The sequence below is a fragment of the Marmota flaviventris genome, chromosome 2 (genome assembly GCF_047511675.1).
Source record: "Marmota flaviventris isolate mMarFla1 chromosome 2, mMarFla1.hap1, whole genome shotgun sequence".
Taxonomy (NCBI): Eukaryota; Metazoa; Chordata; class Mammalia; order Rodentia; family Sciuridae; genus Marmota; species Marmota flaviventris.
In genome coordinates this window covers 138,385,984-138,408,946 of record NC_092499.1, presented here as the reverse complement: position 1 = coordinate 138,408,946, position 22,963 = coordinate 138,385,984, and the positions used below count along the sequence as shown (strand labels likewise).

General features: G+C 41.2%; 2 protein-coding genes across 2 annotated transcripts; one reads left to right on the top strand and one right to left on the bottom strand.

Moving 5' to 3' along the window:
• Positions 1–1,400: 1,400 nt before the first annotated feature.
• Positions 1,401–9,409, bottom strand: Mrpl46 (mitochondrial ribosomal protein L46). Its single transcript, XM_027956204.2, has 4 exons — positions 9,138–9,409; positions 7,636–7,825; positions 6,352–6,525; positions 1,401–1,787 (listed from the first exon to the last, which is right to left on the bottom strand). Exons 1-4 carry the CDS (start codon positions 9,363–9,365, stop codon positions 1,537–1,539), a joined length of 843 nt encoding a protein of 280 aa, XP_027812005.2. The 5' UTR covers positions 9,366–9,409; the 3' UTR covers positions 1,401–1,536.
• Positions 9,410–9,458: 49 nt separating this feature from the next.
• On the top strand, positions 9,459–20,500 carry Mrps11 (mitochondrial ribosomal protein S11). Its single transcript, XM_027956215.2, has 7 exons — positions 9,459–9,559; positions 9,670–9,808; positions 9,935–10,045; positions 15,847–15,945; positions 17,833–17,962; positions 19,218–19,283; positions 19,989–20,500. Exons 2-7 carry the CDS (start codon positions 9,744–9,746, stop codon positions 20,094–20,096), a joined length of 579 nt encoding a protein of 192 aa, XP_027812016.1. The 5' UTR covers positions 9,459–9,559; positions 9,670–9,743; the 3' UTR covers positions 20,097–20,500.
• The last annotated feature ends 2,463 nt before the right edge of the window (positions 20,501–22,963 follow it).

Genomic DNA, 22,963 nt, shown 5'->3' with positions numbered 1-22,963 from the left:
CATTACACACATGCTATTTCCCACTAAGGAAACGATGTTGTAGGCTGGGGCTATAGCTCGGGGTACAGTACAGCACTTGCCTAGATCTAGGGCCAGGGTTAATCCCCAACACTGCAAAACACCTAAACAATGTTATAACAAGCAAACCTTCCCCCCCCCCACAATACCTCTCTTCTATTTATTGATTTTTATGTGGTGCTGAGGATCAAATCCAGGGCCTCACACATGGGCAAGTGCTCTACCACTAACATCTCCAGCCCATGCATGCTTATGAACATAATTGCCAATTCACCTAAATGATTTTTGCCTTTCTAGGTTGGAGGTGCCTAAGGCCCTAAGAATGGGCAACAGAGATCATGTACTCAACACACTCTAGAATCCAGTAAAGTGCACCCTGGTCCTATGGCTATGCTCAAGCTTCACTCCAAGGTGCCACTATTGCTGGTGATGAGAAAGCCTCACCTAGAGGACATCTCCCCTCAGTAATAAGGTACAGGGCAAGGAGAGGAACTTAAGTACTAGACACCTTGCTGTGATCACAGAAAGCAATTTCCCTGGCCCTGTGTAAGAACACAAGGCTACATCTGATGCAGAAATAGAAACCTCATTTCACAAGTTCACATCACACCAGCCAGTCTGTTTATCTAAAAGGGTCTAAGAGGAAACCAGGAAAAGTTTAGGACTTTAGTCTTCCTACTGGAACCGCTATTCTGGGTGGAAATGTTTCTCATTCCTTGCTCTCCTGCACTCATGTAGCAAATATTTATTTGTACCTTCTATGTGCCAGGCACTGGAGACCAGTGGTGACACAAGCAACAAACAATAGTCAAAAAGCCCCAACTAAAAGCAAGGGATCACCATTCTCTAGCACCATCAAGAATGCGCAGCATGACTCTGGGCCAAGTTACACCATGGTCATGGTTCCTCCATTTGCAGAATGGACATAAGCTGAACTTGCTTATTTCACATGACTGTTTTCAAAACAGGTTAAGGCATAATTAATTATTTTTTAAATATAAATGCTTTATGGAAGAAAGAGAAACAAAGGGAAAGGAAAGGGAAGAATGGGGAGAGGAAAGGAGGGAAAAGAAGGCATTATTTCCTAGGCAAAATTAAAATTCTTTCATATCAAATGGAAAAGAAAGGGAAAATAAAATGGAAAATGACTATGAACCCAGGTTTTTCTCATGGGCCTAGAAGTTTTCACAGAACTTAAGGCTTCAGCTTGATTCATATCCTTCTGTTCTTTCTTCCTGAACCCAGTAGGCCAGTTACTTCACTATAAAGTAATACAATACTCAATTATCAGCTTGGGGAATATAGAAAGGCATCCTAAGAGATGGCCCCCTCTTCACTGGAAGAACCAGGCATCTTCAAAGAGCAAATCAGCTGAGACAACATAATAACAGACTCATTTAATTCTCAGAATTTAGTTTCCTGCTTGATATTCCCTGCAAATATGGGGCCACCACACAAATGTCCTTAAAGCTCTAACCCCTGATTTGTCTGAGCAATATCCACAGGCAGCTCAGTCCATCAGAGGTCCAAAAGAAATCTTCTAACCTGGGTCAAATATTGTGGTTTCAAATAGTCACTCAACTCCTCCTTACTGACCCAAACATGACGGCCTTTCTTCCCAGTCTGGGTAAAGTCTCCACTTAGTAGTAGTGCTTTGAAGAAGAATACTTTTGCCCCAAGGTTACTCTCTGTCCGCATTGCCTGGGGGAACTTGAACTTGTAGTGGCCACAAGGTGCATTTCCTAGGAACTTGGCTTCCATGTTGTTTTCTAAGGGAGAAGAAAGAAAAAAAAAAAAAAACCAGAATTGAAAGATAAGGTTATACTCATCCCCAAATTACAGGATGTCCCTAGGAAAGTCACTTTTCCCCTGAGGTAAAAACCATTCCTAACAATGAAGACAAGGGCCATTCCAGCAAAAACCCTCCTCATTCTCAATCCAAATGCTTTCTGGCCTGAAGTAGATAGCCTCTGGATCACTCCCAGATGCCAAGCTACCACTTTTAGACTGTAAGTCAGCAATGCAATTAAAGTAGCACTATCTGGGAATCAGAACAGCCAGACACTACATTCAGTCCATTCACCACCTGTCAGTGAAGGACCAGGACACTTGGTATCTAAAAAGCAAAGTTCGCCCACATTTAAAAGGGATATCATGTGCAAAGCACAAAAAGATCCCCAGATTTGTAGACAGTTTCTGCAGTCTATAACTAGAGTTAATAACCCTAAGCCAAGCTTTCAAGGGATGAAGAAATGATGGATTAATTACTACATAGCATCTGATTAACTAGCTAGCTAAATGGAAAAACAGAGTTAGATCCCAAACTCAGTCCTCATATCAAAATTGATACCGTAAATTAAAGATTTGGCAGAAATTTCAAATTTCTGTAAAAGATTTGTACATTCCAGATGATGGCTTCATGATCAATTAATTATTTCTGAATCCTTAAGTTTTTCATTTAGAAAATCCTAACCACATTAGAAGAAAATGTGGAATACTTCCTGAATCATTATTGATAAAGGAAGCCCCTTATAAGCAAGACAAAAAAAAATTCAAATACATAAAAACTTATATTTGTCTAAATAAAAACTAAATCTTTCTCTAAGAAAAAAAAAACAAAGCACATAAAAATCAAAGACAAGGGCTATGGTTGTAGCTAAGTGGTAGAACACTTGCCTAGCACATGTGAGACACTGGGTTCGATTTTCAGCACCATGTATACATAAATAAAGGTCCACTGATAACTGAAAAAAAAAAACTTTTTAAAAAGGGGAGTCTGAAGGTAGTGCACCCCTGGGTTCAAACCCCAATACTGGGAGGGGAAAGATAGATAGATAGATAGATAGATAGATAGATAGATAGATAGATAGATAGATAGATAGAAGAAACACTTAAGAGAGCAGCAACTCAGGAGAGTGGGGAAAGAGAATCATAAATTCAAGGCCAGTCTGGGCAAGATCCTGTCTCAAAAAAAAAAAAAAATTTAGAAATCAATGAGGAAAAAAAAATTCAAAAGAAAAATGAACCAAGAATATGAACAGGAACTTCACATGAAAATAAACATTAATAATTAAAGAAGTACAAATTAAAACAATAATAGCATATCATTACAGTCAGGTCCTAAATCCATGGATTCAACCAACTATAGGTTGAAAATATTTGGGGGAAAAACAATTATCTCTGTACTGAATACATACACACTTTTTTTCCTTGTCATTAGTTCCTAAATAGTATAGTATAACAACTATTTAGATAACATTTCCATCATATTAGGTATTGTGAGTAATCTAGAGATGATTTGAAGCACACAAGAGGATATACGCAGGTTACTTGCAAATACTACACTATTTTGTAGAAGGAACTTGGCACATTTGCAGATTCTCATATCTAGGGGCAAGGTGGGGTCAGGAATCAATCACATACAGATACTAAAAAACAATTGTAAAATTAATTTTTATACTATATTTATTAAATACCATTAGCCATATAAATAAACTGAAACTTACCATAATAAATTTTAAAAAGTTTGATCTATACTCTACTTGGGGAAAACTGGTACCTTCAATATATTATGGGGATATAAATGAATATAACTGCCATTATTTGGCAAGAAGTATCAATTTTAACCATACATACATACATACACTTAAACCACTCCATTGCTAGAAATTTATCTTCCCAAACATAACTTATTTGCCCATGTGAGCAAAGATGAGTACCCAAGGATGTTCACTGCAGCTTCACTTGTAAAAGCAACGAACTTTTTACACAAGGTAGTATCAATGTATTATGAAACAGTATGCAGGTGTTAAAAACACTTAAACTTAGTCTTCATAAACTGATCTGGAAAAATGTTAAAAAACTATGTAAGGAAAAAGGAAGTGTGTGTATATGCTTCCATTATGTAGAAAAACAGAAGTATAAAATACTTAGGTGCTTAAATATGCATAGAAAATTTCTTAAAGAATACACATAAAAAAATCTGTTACTGAAGGCTGCCTCTGAAAAGGGGAAATTACTTCTTATACCACATTTACCAAATACTGCTTGGTAATTTTTTCATCATACACATGAACTGCTTTTCTCATGTTCTTTCTTTAAAAAGCACTACTAGTATTAGATGAAGAATTTATATATGGTATGAATTCACATACAATACAAAATCTTGCAGCAGATATCTGTGGTAGAATCATACTAGATTATTTATTTACACTTTTCAGAATTTTCCAAACTTAATTCAATAATGCATGTTGCCTTTCTATGATCTGGAAAAGAAGCAAATCAAAAAGATAAAAATAGCTCATTATACATATAAGCAAAGGATCTGAATAGGCAGTTAAAGAAAAACATAGCCAATAAATATGTGAAAAGATAGTCAATCTCACTAATAAACTGAAAATAATCCAACAGAGATGATTTTTACTAACTGGAGAGGCAAAAACTAAAAAGGGACTATTTCATGTGTTGTTGAGGTCTAGACAAACTGGCATTCCCATATACTGAAAATGTCAACTATTACTTACCTACTTACTAGGAGACAAGTAAACAGTACTTATCAAAAACTTAAGTATGCATACCTTTCACCCGTGAATTCCACCTCTAGAAATTCCATCTTGCAGATATTGGAAGTATGGAGTCAGCGGGGAATGTATTTCCACTTTTCTCACATATTGTTTGAGCTTTTCTTTGCCTTTTTAATTATTTTCTATTATTTGCTACTTTAGTTTGTGTAGACATTTGCAATAAATCAACATATTTTATATGCAGCTAATAATATAAACATCTTTTAGTATCATTTATATATTTCCCTTAACATATATTTATTACAATGGGAATATGAAAAAGAGGGAAGAGTAGGACCAAATAAGAACCCCTTCCATGTGACACACAGAAGACAGAATTGACCAGATATGTCACAGTGGCTTGATGCAAAACATCGGGCACAAGGGTTCTGGCAAGAAACCCAGCTATCAGTTTCAATGTGACAGCTGCATGACTGAGAGGAGCAAAGCTTCATACGTTCCATTGTTCCTTGCTGTCTCCTATAGGCCAAAGAGGACCGTGGTGGGAAGGGGTTAGGGGGCATACACTGCTAATGCTTTGCGAGGAGTCTTATGCTGGTAGCAGGTCTGTCAAGTGGTTGTGCACCACAAAATCCATTTACTCAACAAACACTCAGCAAGCACCTACTTTACTGGGAGCTGAAATCATAAAAAAGAACACATACTGGCCAGACTTCGAGAAATTCAAAATTCTGGTTGGGGAAAGAAATATAGTACATAATAAACAATTATAGTGCAATGGCATATGTGAGAGAGTATATTCTCCACTAGAAAATGAGGTCCTAGAGAACAGGGATAGTGCCCAATTCATCACTGTGACCCCATTACATGGAAAGAACCCAGATGATGGAAAGCACAGAGTAAATGTCTGGTCTTCTGTATAAAGTGCACAGGCATGCACTGTGGGAACCCAGGAGCAAGAGGCACTCTCTCTAACTAGAAGCTCAGGGAAGGTTCCACTACAAAAGGTATACAGCATATGAGCTAAGTCTTACAAATTGAGCAGCCAGGCAATGGAGGACAAAACCATTCTGTCCAGGGACCAGCATGCCCTAAAGCAGAAACGTACAAAAGACTACATTATTTATTCAAGGAATGTAAAAGCTTTACTAGGTTAGAACCTGGAATATAATGAACTCAGCAAGACAGAAGACTATCGAGATCAGGACCACAGCAAAAAGGATTTTTAGGCTATGCTGAAAAATTTGAATTTCTATGAACAACCTTTAAAGAATTCTCTGCAAAGCATGACAAGGGATTTGTGTTTCAGGAAGCTCATGCTAGCAGCATGGAAAGGTATGACACAAAAGCAAGGGTAAATTCTTTGGCATCCCCTTCAACCATCTAGTATAATGGTTCCCAACCACTATAATTTTGCTCTCCAGGTAACATTTCACAGTGTATAGATATAATTTTGGTAGTAGATGGGAATAGGAATGAGGTTGTGCTTTTGTTTTTTTTTTGTTTTTGTTTTTTTTTAAAAACTTTATTTGTTTATTTATTTTTATGTGGTTCTGAGGATCAAACCCAATGCCTCACACATGCGAGGCAAGCGCTCTGCCACTGAGCCACAGCCCCAGTCCGAGGTTGTGCTTTTGAATTGTGTGGGCAGAGGCCAGAAATACTGCTAAACATCCTACAGAATAACCCTTTATAAACATCAGTATCCATTAACCTTCCCACTCCTTACTCTTAAGCCCTTTATCACAATCAGCCTATAAATCATCTGGTTGAGTCTGAAGTGAATCTTGTAGGTTTCTGAGGAACTCACCTGAGAGTGCAGACAGGGTTCGCTCAGCTGTCCCTCGGAGGGTCTCCCCAGGCTGCCATTCTGTCTGGGGCAGCATCCAAACATCCTCATCTCCAAGCTTCTCTCTGACTAACAGAATAAGGTTCCTGTCTAGCTTCCGGTGCAATGAGGTTCGGTCATTTTTTTTATCAGCTTCTATGAAGAAAAGGGGGTGAGTAAAAGCAAGAAGGCTGTGATCATCTGGGACCAATGAGCTTTGAGTTTTAAAGTTTTTCTTTAAGGGAATGTCATAATCCTTTCTCTCAAAGAAATTATAGCCAAATTTCCCCTCTGACCCATCTCTTTAATTCTAATTCTGACCTCTTTCAGGGTATAGTCTCATACTCTTAAGGAAACTGAAAAGTAAAAAAAGGAAACCAAGAGTTGAACTCATCTACAAAGTAAAACATACTCTGAGCCTTTAAAAAAGAAGCAACAACCATAACTCAAACACAACTGCTTAATTCAACTTAACACTATTACTGATCTAACTAACCCACACTTTCTCTGTTCTTCAGCCTGCATCTGTAAAACAAGGACAATAGAACGCCCGTCCATAAAGGTGATTTCCAGGGCTGGGGCTGGGGCTCAGTGGCAGAGTGCTTGCCTAGCATGTGTGAGGCACTGGGTTTGATCCTTAGCACCACATACAAAAAAATAAATAAATAAAATAAAGGCATGCTGACAACTACAAAAAAAAAAAAATTAAAGAGCAATTTCCAATAAAACACAGAACTAGAAGAAAAAGGCCTACTTTAAACCACTCTCTGTCCCAGAATGGGAGTTAAACTCAGACAACATTCATAAAGCTTAACTAAGAGAAAAGGCTACCCCAACATTCTTACCCACCCCCCACTCAAAAATAACATGGGCCTTTTAAAAACCATATTAGGGTAGATGTGAGGAATTGGGAAAATAATTTATTTTCCTCAAAGTTGTTTTGTAACTTAAAATTGTTAGGTCGGTGCACACCTATAATCCTAGCAGCTCAGAAGGCTGAGGTAGGAGGATCATGAGTTCAAAGCCAGCTTCAGCAACTCAGCGAGGCCCTAAGCAACTCAGTGAGACCCAATCTCTAAATAAATTACAAAAAAGGGCTGGGGATATGGCTCAGTGATTAAGAGCCCTGAGTTCAATCCCTGGTACCAAAAAAATAAAATAAAATAAATTGTTAGTTAAAACACAAAGCAGAGGCTAAGTAATTGTCCTATATTTGGGAACCAGAATACCCCTTTCACTTCTTTTTTTAGACTAAAAAGATCATACCTGTTATCCGAGCTCCAGGTTTGAACTGTAGGAATTTCTGCTCCCACATATCTTCCAAATCTTGCACAAGCAATATATCCTTTTCATCTTGCTCTTCATCATAAAGATCAGCTTTCTTCTTTGCCAGTCGCTGGGCTTCATCTAAAGCACGAAGCTCATGGTCTGAATATAGGCTGTTTTCTATCTCTATCTAGGAAAATTAAAAAGACAAACAAAACTAGGAGAATATAACAAAGCTATAGCATCCTTGATAGACTCAGAAGTTTATCACTTAATATTACTAGACATACAATTAAAACACTGAACAGAGAGAAAACAGAGACAAAGAAAAAAGGTCACCTGCACTTAAGCATAAGTTACATTTGCCAAAATGTCAGAATGTGATTGGGGATCAAAACTGCTGCAAAGAACAAAGGAATGGGACAGGCATTGCCTGCCTACTTACCATGCTCCAGTCATAGTGGTAGTCCTTGATCATCACCTTATTCATCAAGGACATTCCTGCCTCAAGGACTTTACAGAAGTTGCCCTTTCTTCCTAGAGTGTTTTCCCTTGCTTTTTTCTCCTAGAAGAATTTCTACTCATTTGTATGATCTCAGTTTAAATTTCACTCTCTCAGAGAGACATTCCTTAGCTTGCCCATAAAATAAAAATTTAGATGTCCCTGTGAAGCACTTTCATAGAACCGTTTTCCTTTAAAATATTTATCAGAATCTGCAAACAGTCATTTGATTATTTGGTTATTGACTTCTCTCCCCTACTCCACTGAACTCAAGGTCTCTGATAACCAGAACTACTCCTGTCTTACTACTGCATATCTGTCATTTAATACATGTCTGATATATGCTATGAACATCTGTAGGGTATGAATATGCCAAGTGAGAAAATTAATAAATTTAGCAAAAGACACAGAATAAAAGCTTAAAGCTATCAGTAACCTAAGACAAAACATCCCAGATTCTGGGGAAACCTAACACCCTTTAATCACTGTATGTGGAGACTTAACATCTTCACAGCCACTACACTCAGCTTTTACCCGTATTTCCTCCCTTGCCCTTCACAGAAATAACCCGGTGAGGTAAAACAGAACAGACTCTATCGCATGCATCTCACAGATGTGCCCACTGTCTCCTATACTTCATTCTAAACACTCTTCACATCACAAAGATTGTATCCCCTCCAATCTATGAGTTCCTTTTAACAAGGATCGATTCTTGTTCGCGACCAGATCCCTACTGTTCTGAATGAACAAAAAAGAATCTCCAAAAAACTGCCCCAACTGACAATAATAAGGCCATCAAAAATAAAATATTTGTTAAACGCCCATTACGTACCAACCCACCTTAATAAGATTTGTTTCATCCTGCAGACAAGTGTACGGAAGTTCAGGGTAGTGAAATGTCTTGATCAAAATCACACAGACTAAATGGTGCCAGAGTCAGAATGGAACCAAGGCCCGTGAGCCGTTATTACCTCCCCTTGCACCTGTGTCTCAATCCTACCTGCTGTAGCAGAGCTGCCATCTCTTCCTGCAATGGGGTCAGCGGCTTGGAAATGAGCGGTGGTCGCTGCAGACACAACGCGCCCAACAAACGCCATGGGGATTCCCTTTTTGAGGGTGCAGCCTCAAGGACCAGGCTGCGAGAACCCAGGCTACTTGCCCATACCCTTTCGAACCTCCGCAGGCCCCTCGCCACACCTGACAGAGTCCGCCTAACGGACATCGCCATCTTTCTCCCTTCCCACAATGCATCGCGGCTCCAAGCGGAGTCCTCAACCAACCCCATATTCCCATAAGGCAACGCGCATGGCAAGATCAGGAAGAGTACTATCCCAAGAACTATTGGAACAAACCATTCCGATATGGCGGGTGGTGCAGGTGAAATTCTCATATTAGAACATTAAAAGGGGAAGCGAGTCCCAGGTGAACATGTAACTATAGTTTTCATAGAGCACTTAAATTTGAATAAAAATACTTAATGGGCCTTTTAGAGAGCAATCAGATGACTTTCCTTTCTGTACTCTCCACCACAGGCGCTCAAGGTGCTGGCGTCACTCCAGCTACGCCGGAAGCGGCCGACCGGAGCTGACTGGGGTCAATTCAAGTCATGCAGGTTGTGAGAAACGCGGGGTCGAGGATCTTGCAGTCATGGGCGCGGACCTCGACGATCGGGTAAGAACGATTGCCTTCTGGAGCCTACGGCTGTCTTCAGGACTATTCTCCTGACAGTGTCTTATGTGTTACTTGGGCTCCGGTGGCCGGTAGGCCGGGGCTTTTTTGAGCTTTCTTTCTCCGCAGGGTTGTAGTCCGAGGCCCATCCCGGACTGTCCACACCGGAGCCCAGTTATTGCAAGATGCGGCGGCCAAGCCGGAAGTTGAGGAGGTAGCTCCGAGCCAGAAGAGCTTCAGGTGAGGGCCACTTCTGGTCCAACCCTTGGGAAATACGCACCCGTGCAGAGTCAGAAAACCGATGAATTCCCACTCTTGTCATTTGACATCTGTGGGACCTTGTGCAGATCTCTCTGAGGCTTATCTAAAGTGGGGGGTAATACTCAAGATTATGGAAATTATAAATGAGATGAGCTCTGGCACAAAGTAGCTTCACAGTGAACATTAGTTGGTTGAATGACTGAATGTCAGAATCTGTGTATAACAAATATGAGCTCTCTTAATCCTTTTGAAATGAATTTCATGTCAAATTAACAACCTCCCTCCTCAAACACAAAATGGGAAGAGTGGGGTGACACACCATGGAACAGATTATCCTGCATTTCTTGGAGTTGATTAAAGGTCCAGGGTGAGTTTTGTGTTCAGCCCTAGAAACTGGCACCTTGCTTCCCAGCAGTGCCACTACTTCTGTGTGCACGGAGTGTACATATCCACTTACCCTCACATCCAATACAATGCTAATTGCTGGATATATAAAAGACCATTTCCCTCTTTAGTAGCATAGGGTCGTCCAAGAAAGGCATATGTGCAAACGTTTTCACCATAATCTGATTAATAGTATAATGGAGTTAGAACTGGTTGGAAGTATAAAAGAATAAGTATCCACTCCCAAAAAAATCATGCAAGATTATGGTAAGACAGTAAGCTTAGTGAATTGAATGGGAATTCAACTGGACAAGATAAAAGGGATCATTGTAAGCAAAGATAACAGTCTGTGAAAAGGATGCCTCATCCTTCCAAATAACTGGCATTACACTTGTGTGCTACCATGCCTGTCATGGTAAAGGTATTTTCTGTCACCCTAGAGATTTCATACTCTCCACTGCAGACAGTAAGGAGCTGCTGAAAGGATTTAAACCAAGAATCTGTTGCAACCATTCATTCAACAATGCCAGGCACTATTCAAAGTGTTGGGGTTATAACCCTGATCAAACAAGCAGGGCTTCTTTTTTTTTTTTTTTAGCCCTGCTTCTATGCAAGTTAAATTTTAGTGGGCAGGATACAGTAAATAGAAAATAAGTAAAATATGGGAGTTATAACAGTGGGAGTTAGGGATACCAGCAGGCATGTTAAACAACATTCTGTAGGGCTCACAGGCCATCTCTAGAACTTTAGCTTTTACTGAGATGGAAAGCTACTGGGGAGTTGAGTAGATGGTTGACATGATCTTGCTTACTTTTTAAAGTGAGTCTATTTTCTGTGTTGATATTAAATCACAGGGAGCAAGGAGTTAGAATAATAAATAAAAATAAATCAGGCAAGAAACCATGGAGGTTTGGACCACGGAGATGGCTATGGAAGTAACATAAATAGACTGATTTGTTAATATAAGGTATAAGAAAAAGAAGAGTGAAGAAATACTCCAAATTTTGGGGCCTAAACAACTGGAAAGATGGAATTTTTATTTTATTAATATGGGGAGGACTGCATGAGTTTAGGTTTGGCTGGTTAAATTTGAGATGCCTAGTCACTAAATGGAGATATAATGAAGTCTGTTAGAGATTAGAGAGATGTAAAAGAACCAGCAAGAGACAAGGAACCTCCAGAGAGGTAGTAAGAAAACCAAGAAAGTTTTTGTTGTTGTTGTTTTTCGTTTGTTTGTTTTTAGTGTAGTCAAATGGGAAATCAGTGTGTCAAACACACTGATATGATAGGTGGGTGAAAATGTCAGGATTGCACATTGGATTCAAGTGTGGAGGTGGCTGGTAACTTTGATAAGAGCACGTTTAGTGGAGTGGTAGAGGCTACTGTCTGATTAGAGTGGATGCAAGGAGAATAGAAGACAGGAAAAAACATGAATATAGTTAATTCCTTAAGGAGGCTTTGCTGTAAGAGGGAGTAAAATAATGGGCAGCTCAAGGAATCTTTGGGTTCAAGAGGTTTGGGTTTTTCCTTAGATTTTAGATATGACAGTATGTTTTGCTGCTAGAATGACGCATAGAGAAGGGAAAGAATGAATACTGAAGTGGAACATTGCCGGAGCACTGTCCTTGAGGGACTAATAGGCAAGTGGAACATGGTGAGGGGATAGACGGCAAAGGCTGTGGGCACAGGTGTTTGGTAGTGGGAGCCAGAAGAAATTCTGATTGCTGCTCTTTCTCTGTAGAGGTCATCAGCTGGCATTGAGGAAACAGGAAGGAGTTGGAGGTTTAGGGAGACAAAAGAAGGAATAAAAGAGTCATCCAGAAAAATTGAAGGGTAATTGGACTAGGGATGATTGCCAGGCAGTGCTGAGTGCCCACCTGATGCTAGAAGTCATTCAAATAGGGTAGTGATTCTCAATGGGGATTGATTTTGCCCTCAGAGGACTTTTTTGCAATGTTTGACAACATCTTTGGTTATCAAAACTTGGGGACAGTATTTAGTGGGTAGAGGCCAGGGATGCTGCTAAATACCCCACAATTCACAGGGCAGCCTCCTAAAACAAAGAATTATCTTGCCCAACTGTCAATAGTGCTGAGGTTCAGAAGCCCTGGTAGAGAGGTAAGTCAGCATTGCTATGTATTTGCACAGCTCAGAATGACTGGCAAGGTGGATTTGACCACAGTTAAGGATTTGCTAGGAGAATACAATGAAGTAAGAGGAAACATCATCAAGAGTGTCTGCAAGAGAGTAATTGTCAGAAATTGGCCACAAGATTTAGTCTAGGTGAGGAGAGAAGTGGGGACATGAGGAGTGTGAGGGACAATTGAAGGCTGGTAGGGTTATTGGATTGTAAATCCTTGTGAGATTGAAAGATCCCAGAGTGAAGACAGCAGGGGAAGTGAGTGGGTGTGTCAGGAGGTAGTTGCCAGAGAGTGTGATATTTGAAACCAAAGTTATGATGGAGTTACAAGTATTGGTAATGACAAAGGTTAGGTGTGACCAGGGCAGTAAGAAGCCAAAGTAGAACAGAAGACATGTGATCACTGAAGGAAACAATGTTTAGAAATAGAAGCCAACAGGAGTTTTGTTAAGGACCACTAAGCCAGGAGCTGTGGTCTTTGCCTTTTTCTACATTTGTTTGCATTTTTAAAAAATTATCTCTGGCAGCAGTTACAAAATGGTTTGCCTCTCTACATTTTCTTGGTGTGAGTGTAAATAGAAAGAGGTAAGCAACCAGTACCAAAAAGCTTTGTCTTTTATGTTTAGGGACTTCCTTAGATAAACCACTTATTTACACATTGAACCTGGGAGGTTTGAATGCCTGATCTTGCCTATGCTTTCAATTAAATGGCTCAACATCTGAATCCTTCCTAGTTCCAAAACCATTCTATCTACAAAAGGCATTACACTGCTTACACTCAGACTTAGTAGGTTTGTGTTTGTTGACCCCCAAGTCAACAGGGGATAATTATCAGTAGGGAAATGATTATCATTTCTTCCCCCCGCCACCCATATTACAGGGATTGAACCCAGGGTCATTTTACCACTGAACCACATCCCCAGCCCTTTTTTAGTTTTAGACAGTCTCACTAAGTTGCCCAGGCTGGCCTTGAACTTGCAGTGGTCCTGCCTAATTCCCTGAAGCCAGTGGGATTACAGGTGGGTACCATCACGCTACACCCAGCTGAAATGATTATCTTATAAACGTTAATGTCATCTACAAGATTCACCCAATTTCCATCCCAGCATATAGACTGATAAGCCAAAGCATGAGGAGGTTCTAAATCATCTCTAAGATCAGATCCACAGGAAAGAATACACTTGTAACTAATGTGCTATTGTTTTGTTTTGTTTTTGAACGTTTCTCTTGGAAAGCCAGTAGGGCTGAGGGAGAGTGGCAGAGTTCATTGTAGTTAAAGTCGAGCATGGCTGTGTGAAGTACAAACATGAGTCTGATGTGAGTGTACGGGCAGAGTAGAACAGTGGGTTTTCTCCCATCTGCAATACTGAATGACATCCATATGTGTTTAAATTGTGAAAAGCACAACTTTGTAAGTAAAACTCACAACTAAAGCAGATCTCCTAGGTCCACCACCTGACTTCTCTTGCCGACTTTATGCTCCTATTTGTATCTGAGCTTCTCCATCTGAAAATAAAAGAGTACTTACCCAAAGAAAACTAGAAAATAGATCAGGCAAACCCAAAAGGTCTTGAACTCAACCACAATGTCTAGGCCAGTGCTCCCAACCCTTAGTGCACATCTGAGTCACCTGGAGTATGTATAAATAGGTTCCCAGGCCCCACCCATCCTTAAGTCTGGGTGGCATTAAGCATTTGGATGCACCCAGGGGACTCTGCTATTTAGTCCACATTGAGAGCCGCTGGTCTGGAGTTGGGGTTAGCAAATTATGGCCAGTTGTCTGTTTCAGTAAATGAAGTTTTATTGGAACACCCATACTTATTAATTTGCTGTTGTATATGGCTGCTTATGTGATAGCATGACAGAGTTTAGTAGTTGTGACAGAAGCCAGGCATGGTGATGCACACCTATAATCCCAACTATTCAAGAGGCTGAGGCAGGTTGGAGTGAGGATCTTGAACAGAAACTTCCTTTTTTTTTTTTCTGTTATTACTCAATACAAAACAAAAAAGGCTAAATATATACTGTGAAAAAGGCCTTCTTCTAACAAAAGATCAGATCCTCCTTCAGCTTTGCAAATTTTTAAATAAAATCATATTGAACATTAAAAAAAAAAAAGAGGCTGAGGCAGGAGGATCTCAAGCTATAGGCCAACCTGGACAACTTAGCAAGAGCCTATCTCAAAATAATTTTTTTTTTTCCCTTGGAACCAGGGATTGAACCCAGGGGCTTAACCACTGAGTCACAGCCCCATCCCTTTTTTTCATTTTTCATTTTGAAGCAAGTTCTCACTAAGTTGCCCAGGGCCTTGCTGACTTATTGGTCTCAAACTTGCAATCCTCCTACTCAGCCTCCTGAGTTGCTGGGATTACAGGCATGTGCCATCACACCCGATTCCAAAATAAAATTTTAAAAGGGCTGGGGATGTAGCTCAGTAGTAGAACACTTGCCTAGGGTGCGCAAGACACCAGGTTTTATCCCCAGTACCATAAATAAATAAATAACCCCCTTGGCCTGCCAAACATAAAATATTTTTATCTGTCTCTTATGTGCTAATGTCTATAATTCTAGGGGATACTTGGTTGTAGTTGGACACAATACCTTTTTTTTTTTAATTTGTTTTTATGTGGTGCTGAGGATCAAACCCAGGGCCTCGCACATGCTAGGTGAGCATTTTACTGCTGAGCCACAACCCTAGCCCGTGGATTTTTTTAATAATAATGATGAATGTTAAAATTACTTTATCTCATTTTTATAAAGTATAGATAAGATATTGTTGAGTTGATGAAACAAGAAACAGAAGTTTGACTATTTTTGAATTGCAGAAAAAGTAGTCCATAAAGGACTTGAAAGCAATAATATAATTATGCTACCAGAGACAAGAGGAGGTAAGGAGTATCAATTAAATTTCCTTTTCTTATAGTAGAAAGTTACTCCATATGTCTGAGGTCAACAAGCTGAGAAATAGCCCCAGGCTGGGGATGAAACTCGGTGGTAGAGTGCTCAGCTAGTACTTGTGAGACCTTGGGTGATCCCCAGCACTGCAAAAAAACCTAAGAAGTACTGTGTTCACAAATATTGGAAGAATTGAAAAGGAATGGTAGGGGCAGCTGTCTTCAGAGTAGGACAGGGCTGTTGTCTTTCATCTGGGTTCATCTGTGCCATTTGATTTACTAATTTCTTTAACCATGTGATGTATTTCTTTGATTTAAAAAAAACAGGGCAATTTTAAATAAAATGTTTTTTCTACTTGCAGCATTTACCCTCCAGTTCCAGGCCAGGAGAGCTCTCTGAGATGGGCAGGAAAGAAATTTGAGGAGATCCCAATCGCACACATTAAAGCATCCTACAACAAGTAGGTGGGAAGGGAAGCTGTTCCACCCCTTGTCGGGGTGCGGGTCTGGGTGCTGTGTGATGATGCTAGAGCTGGGGTTCCCCAGGCAAATACCTCTTGTTTGGGGAAAACAACTTTTGTCTTTACAAAATTTCCTTAAGTTTTATGAAAATATGAAATACACAATCTCTTTGCCTTCTTGGGAATAATATTTCCTGGTCCTGCTTAAAGGTTGTTGGAGGGACTATATTAGGGACGATGGTTCCACTAATATGGTGGTGCACACCTGTAATCCCAGCTATTCAAGAGGCTGAGGCATGAGGATGTCAAGCTGAGTACTAGGGAATGGGGTGGATGAAATATGAATAAGAGAGATTTATAAATACCTTATTAATAAACTAACCCTTATATAAAACTTCAAATACATGCTCCCCCTTTAATGTTTGGGCCACTATGCACTGACCCTTGCCTTGTAGGGGCTACCTGCAAATAGTAAATTCAGAGTGACAAGACTGGTGTTCTTGTGTGGCATATAAACAGATGTCCAAGGTGTTTGGTCATGTGTGGACTACAGAAACATTGCTGGCGTTAGTGACAACCTCACAGATCAGGCCCCCACTTGGAAATCTGTATTTGGTCACAGCCTGACCACCAGGCAGCTTAAAGAACAGCACAGGAGACTGTAGTCACGGGATAGAGTGTGTGGCAGAGGAAATGCTGTAGGAGCCATCTGTTGGATAAACTTGAAATGAGAACAACTGGATTTTTTTTCCTTTTCCCTCTCCCCGTCTCAAACTATTAGGGACACAGGTTAGGTTCATGCTTTTGTGTAAGTGTCTCTCCTCTTTCTCCTTCTCTTCCTCCTCCTCTTCCCCCCACCCCTAGATGTCTCAGTGGCATTTTCTACACATCACTGTTGAGGTCATCTCAGAAACAAGCAATGATCTTACCCTTCTGTTCAAGATAGAAAATGCAAGAAGCCCTGGCAGGGGGAATGGCAGCGCTGAGCCAGGCCAACAAGCAACTAAGCCCAAGGCCGCCTCCCAGAGGAGGCCCATACAACAGCTTCTACTCCCCTCTGCTCTGAGCTTCCAGGCAGCTCTCCAGACCAGAAAATAGGGGGATGATTACTGAAAGGGAAACAGAAGGCATGTCTTAGGATTTCTAAAAATGATTCTTAATTGTAATTTAACATTTTAGAGATAATTAGGGAAAATGTTTCACTTATTTAAAATTACTTTTGATCACGGAATAGAGTGTCATAATAAGCATAAGAATTATCCAGTGTGACAATTTGATTATGACAATCGTTTTGTGGGTTTTGTTTTAGTATTCCTTCTGTTTTAGATGTATGAACTGAAATATTTGCAGATGAAATGATAGGTGTGAGATTTGCTTCATAATAATCCATTGGTGACGGGACTAGGAACAAGGTTTATAGGCGAAGCTAAATTGGAGATGAGTTGGTAATTGAAGCTGAGTGATGAGTCCCTGGTTCATGTACTCTTTTCACTTGTGTAGGGAAAGCATATTTGAAACTTTCAACGAGAAAACTTTAAAAATTCCCTGGTAATTAAACATCTAATTTCTTAGGAGGGGGGAAAACTAAGACAAGGACATCACACCTAATTTAAATGCCAGCTACAGGGAAGGCGACTTCCTCTGGTGATGCTTAACCACCCTCAGATTGTGGAGCTCTCTTCAGATCATGACTTGTCAATTTTCTATTAGGCTTAGGGGATGATTCGACCCTTCATAATACTTCTTAAAGGGATTTAAAAAGCATTAAACTCAAGATAAAGCAAATGAATTTCTCTTTCTTACTCGGGCTTCTAAGGGCATAAGTTAGGTCTCTTTTATTTCCCTGAACAATAGTTACATCCATTTTGTCTCTTCTTCTTTACCCAGCACACAGATTCAGGTGGTCTCTGCCACTCACCAGCCCCTGGCCTTTGCTTCCTGTGGCACAGAGGGGTTTCGGAATGCCAAGAAGGGCACAGGCATCGCAGCACAGACAGCGGGCATAGCTGCAGCAGCAGTAAGTACACATGCTCTGTGGTTCTGTCTCAGTGTGTTCCACTCTTTGCATGACTGATCAGTGCAGAGGATTCTCCTTGGTCATTCAGAAGCAATGAGGAATTTGCAACCCTGTTAGATACCCTGACTCTGCAGGTAGCTTGAAGAGGTCTATGTGTCAGGGTTCTCTCTCTTTTTTTTTTTTTTTAGCTTCATTAGAGGTAAAACACTTGGTTGTTTTAGGAGTAAGAGTCAGGGTGCTAAAGGCTAAAGAACCAAAGACCCTTCAATTTAAAGACCAGAAGGGTGAGGAAGGGATGATAGTACTCTACCTGGGAAACATGTGGCTTAATGAGGACTCACACCGTACCAGTTCCACCATGAAGTGTAGTAGATTTTTCTAGAAGCAAGTTGTCAGTGTGCTGCTATTGAACAACTATTATGTTCCAGGCAATTTTAATTTATTACCATAATTCTTCAAAAAGCCTTTAGTATTATCTAGTTTTTCAAGAGCCAGTTGAGAATCTGAATGTGTGTGACTTTAAAGCCAAGCTGCAGTTCAGTTCCCTGATTTGGATCTAGATTGGCCCATGACCAAAACCTGCATAGTTTCTGCTATAACAGGCCTTACAAATGAAAACCTTGACCTTCAACTAAAACTCGATATCCAGAGATGTTGATTGCTATATAACAATGATCATCAAAAATCAAAATGCTATAAAGGTCAAGTAACAGTGGCTTCTGCATGGTAAGTTATGTGTGTTTTTCAGTTTCTAGAAAGAATTGCCTTTATAATCAAGAAAGCAAAATTTAATTAATACTAATTAACACTTTTATTTTTCATGGTGCCGGCCCTTTGTACATGCTGGACAAGTGCTAGATCACTGAGCTCCCCCCCACCCCCGCCCACCAGCCCTAAATAACACTTTTTAAGTGGGTATTTAGAGTCAGTCTTGAAGTTCAGGGTGGTACCTCATGGTCTGAAATTCTACATTTGTGAACCTGAGAAGAATCTGAATGATATTTCAAAATATCCATTAGGTGGCGATACTATCCTGAGTGAAAAGATCACAGTCAATTTAGTTCTTTGACTTTTGACATTCTGTGGTCTCTGCTGACTCTGTTCTCCACTGCAGCCATCTCTGCTTTGCTTCCTTCTCTGATTCTGCCCCACTTCTTACTTCTGTAGGTACCATTTCCCTCTTGCCCCACCATGGCAGTAGCAAGAGATTGGGGTGCAGTAACCCAGGCATTAACCACTTGCTGCTTCTTTCCAGAAAGCTACAGGAAAGGGTGTGACCCATATCCGAGTGGTGGTGAAAGGCCTGGGGCCAGGGCGCTGGGTAAGTAACCTCAGTTCTCCATGGTGCTTGTGCTTGCTTTAGTGAGAAAAATTGGGGCTTGAGAACTAGGTGTAGAGAAAGTGTAAAAGTCTCCATTAGTGGATTCCACGGCATGGCTTCAAGTTTCTTTCTGTTGTTCCTATAATTTACTGAGCCCCTCAAAACAAACTTAGATCACTTAGTTTAATTCATCAGACCCTTTTGAGTGACTACTGGGTGCCGGACCCTGGGAATGGTTCCCCAGGGACCACCACAAACAGATCCCTAAGTGAGTGAGTGCAGTGGTGAAGCATGTGCCCAGGGCACTGGAGTCTGTAGAGGGGTCCCACACCCTGCAGGGACATCTCTCTGACTTTACAAGAATGAAGAGGCCTGTGTGTGTGGATATTCCAGGGAGAGGAAACTGCTCAGGTGAAGCTACAAAAGATCCTTAAGTTGCGCCAATGTTCTACAAGAAGATTTTGTCCTCAGTTTATAAAGCATAAGATGGGAAGTGGCCAGTGTGATTTGAGAAGCAGGCAGTATTGAGAGATTGGTTAAGGGATTTGGGCAAGAGAGTTTTGTGAGAGTAGAATTAGATCAGGATAGTAGGTATCCCAAGCCCTGTTCTCCCTTCCCTGCAGCACCCCATCCCTCTCAACCCAGGCCTGAGGTCCTGGGTCATCACTTCTGCGACCACACCAATCTCCTGTTTTCTGCTTCCAGTCTGCCATCAAAGGACTGACTATGGGGGGCCTAGAAGTGATCTCAATCACGGACAACACCCCCATCCCACACAACGGTTGCCGCCCTAGGAAGGCTCGGAGGCTGTAATGGGAAGAAAGCCTGCTTGGAGCCTGACCTCAAGTCTCACCTTCAGCTGGACCTTGTAGGAAGCTCCTGGCCAAGCTGCCTCCAGAAGAAGGCCTGCTGGAGACCCGTCTGGCTCTCACACAACGAGCTCTGCCTCCGCATACCACAGCCTTTGCCGGCTTCTCCGACAGAGGGGAATGTGCCCCACAAGCAAGTTCAGACCTCTCCTGCATTGTCAGGGCTAACTTTAGCATGCCCGCTGTGAAGTCTTCTTCCATCCAGAGGTGGACAGCAAAAAGCTCTCCATCGGGAGCCAAATTACAAGTCACATGCTTCTCTCGTACACAGGAGAGCTGAAGGGGCAGCTGAGGCCCAGGCTCCAGTCTCTGCTTTGTGAAAATAAAAGACCATCTGTACCATCTGTAGCAATTGTGAGTTTTTACTCTTGGAGTAACAAACTAATCCCACTTCCTCCTAAAAAGACTGTGAACTGAAGCGAAACCTTCAATGGAAGGGTTAAAGTGTAAATTTGAGCTGCTCTTTACCACACCCCTTCTTTGGTTTCACATATTTCTATTATAACCCCTCAACCAGGGTTTCCAGAGCTCATCTTACGAACTTTTCATACTAATGGCCTGTAATTTGACCCCAAATGGAAAGCATTTTTACTATCCTTGGATTCTGACAGAAGATTTCAGTCAGTGCACATGCTTAAAGTTAGCCCCAACAGTACAGGATGGTTGTCTGCAGTTCAGATATTCTGGTAGTAGACACAGATTCCCCACCCTCAAGTGACAGTTCTTCATAGACTTTGACAGTCCCAGCACCCAGGAGGGAGTATATCAAAATGGAGAATGGTGGGCTTAGAAATGAGAGAATTTTCTAGAAACTACGGAAGATGGCAGGATGGGCTGTCCTGTACATTAAGCACTGCTCCCTGAAATGGCTTCCCAGAGGGGAAGGTACTGTGGAGTGTACCTCCATGCCCTGCCAGTTGAGCCCCCAGAATCTGCCTGTATTCATCATAGTGAAATCCACAAATACCCCTTCACATTGGCAGGAAGAGCTGTTAGAGGTAGAGAAAGGGAAAGACTAGGAACCCAGATTTGAGCTTAGAAGGAAAAATGTTTCCCTTCTACCTTATCTTATTCCTCAGTAGGATCTATCAAGACTATCTCGAGACTAATGACTAAATAAACCTGACTGGAGGTTTCTACTTTTAAAGCCACTACCAAAAAGGAGTTATATTCTTTTTACCATAAAACTACATACAGGGGATGTGGGTGTAGATAGTAGAGCACTTGTTTAGAGTGTATGAAGCATAGGATTCAATCCCCAGCACTGAAGACAAAATAAATATATATATAAACATTTTAAACAACTGCTATACAGTAAAAGATGTGAGAATTTCTGTAGCAGTTATATCTATGAAAGTAAAAGTAAAGATTTCAAACACAATATGGGTAAAAGGGGGGGTTTTGTTCCCTGTGATTTGATATGGTTTGGCCTTTATTCAGGTGGATAGAGGGCCTAGAGCAGTTGGACCCCAAGTTAGGACCCCAAGCAGGACACAGTTGAAAAGGTTGAGGATAAAAACTTAATAGAGGCTCTTTGCAGAGGATTGGGCAGAATTGAGGGAAAAAGCAAAGGTTTTTCCCTTTGTTTTTGCACAAAGGAACAAAGGATTAATATGAGCCCAACCTAGCCACCAGCCTGGACCTAAGGGGCAGGGTAAGAACAGTCACCAGAATGGGGCAGGTACCTGACAAGAACTGTGGTCACAGAAGAATGTCAAAGCTTGGCCTGGCAGAGAAGAAAAAGTGCCTCAACTGCTTCTGCCTGCTGGTCTCTGGTTGGGGTTCCCCTGTGGCATGGTTTTTGGGGGCTCAGCCTCTCAAGCCATAGGATGAATCTAGAGGGCCCCATACAAATAGCAAATATAGGGGCTTCCTGTGCTTCCTGAAAGAAATCCTCCATACACTAGTTTGAGAAAGTGTCACTTTATTCACAAGAAAGCTTTGAAAAAAGAGGCTGCAAGCGTGGACAAGAAACAGAAGACCCAAAGGAATCGATGGTCTTGGACCCAGAAATAAGTCCCTGGCCCAAGTCCCAGAAGTCAATTCTGCACGAACCTTCCTTTCCAAAGTACAGGGAAACCCACTGCTTTCTGTGGTGATCTGTCAGTGCACACCTTTTCTGGACTCTTGAGTGGCCAACAAAACTGTGCTCTCTTCAACTGTTAACCATTTCTTCTTGGCTTCTCAAAGTCTGGTCCCCAGCCCCTTGGGGAAACCAAGGCATCTCCCCTGAAGACTGGTCAAGCAAGGCAGTGTTTGTTTACCTAAAGTAAGGCTGCCATTCCCCTGCTGCCACCAGCTCTCAGCAGTAGGTATGTCCTGAGAAAACGGTAGAATGTGTACTGGTGCTTCCCTCAGGCAAAGACCCATATTTGGGTCCTGAGTGTTTGCACAAGCAGAGTGTTGGCATAAGCGTGTGTGACACGCATCCTTGTTTCCTGGCAGCAGGACACTGGATAATTTCTATGCGTATATTTGCAGTTTTGCTTCTAAAGCTGGTGGCACAAGGCCTGGCTACACCAGAGATATATGTCCTACACAGCAGAAGTACGAATCCAATCTCTTTCAGCATAGATGGGGTGTTTTTTCAGCCTTTTGCCAAGGCCATTACCTGACACTGAGATGTATGATCACTGCCAAAATAAGCCAGTTTAATACTAGAGTCCCTGGTTGCTACCAGAATGTCACTTGGCACTTAGGGAGAAATCACCTCCCTGCAACCTAGCTCTGAGGTGCCCATTTTTTAAAAATGTATATATATCTTCCCACAGGCTCCATTATTCATTTTATTTTATTTTTCATTTTGGAAGG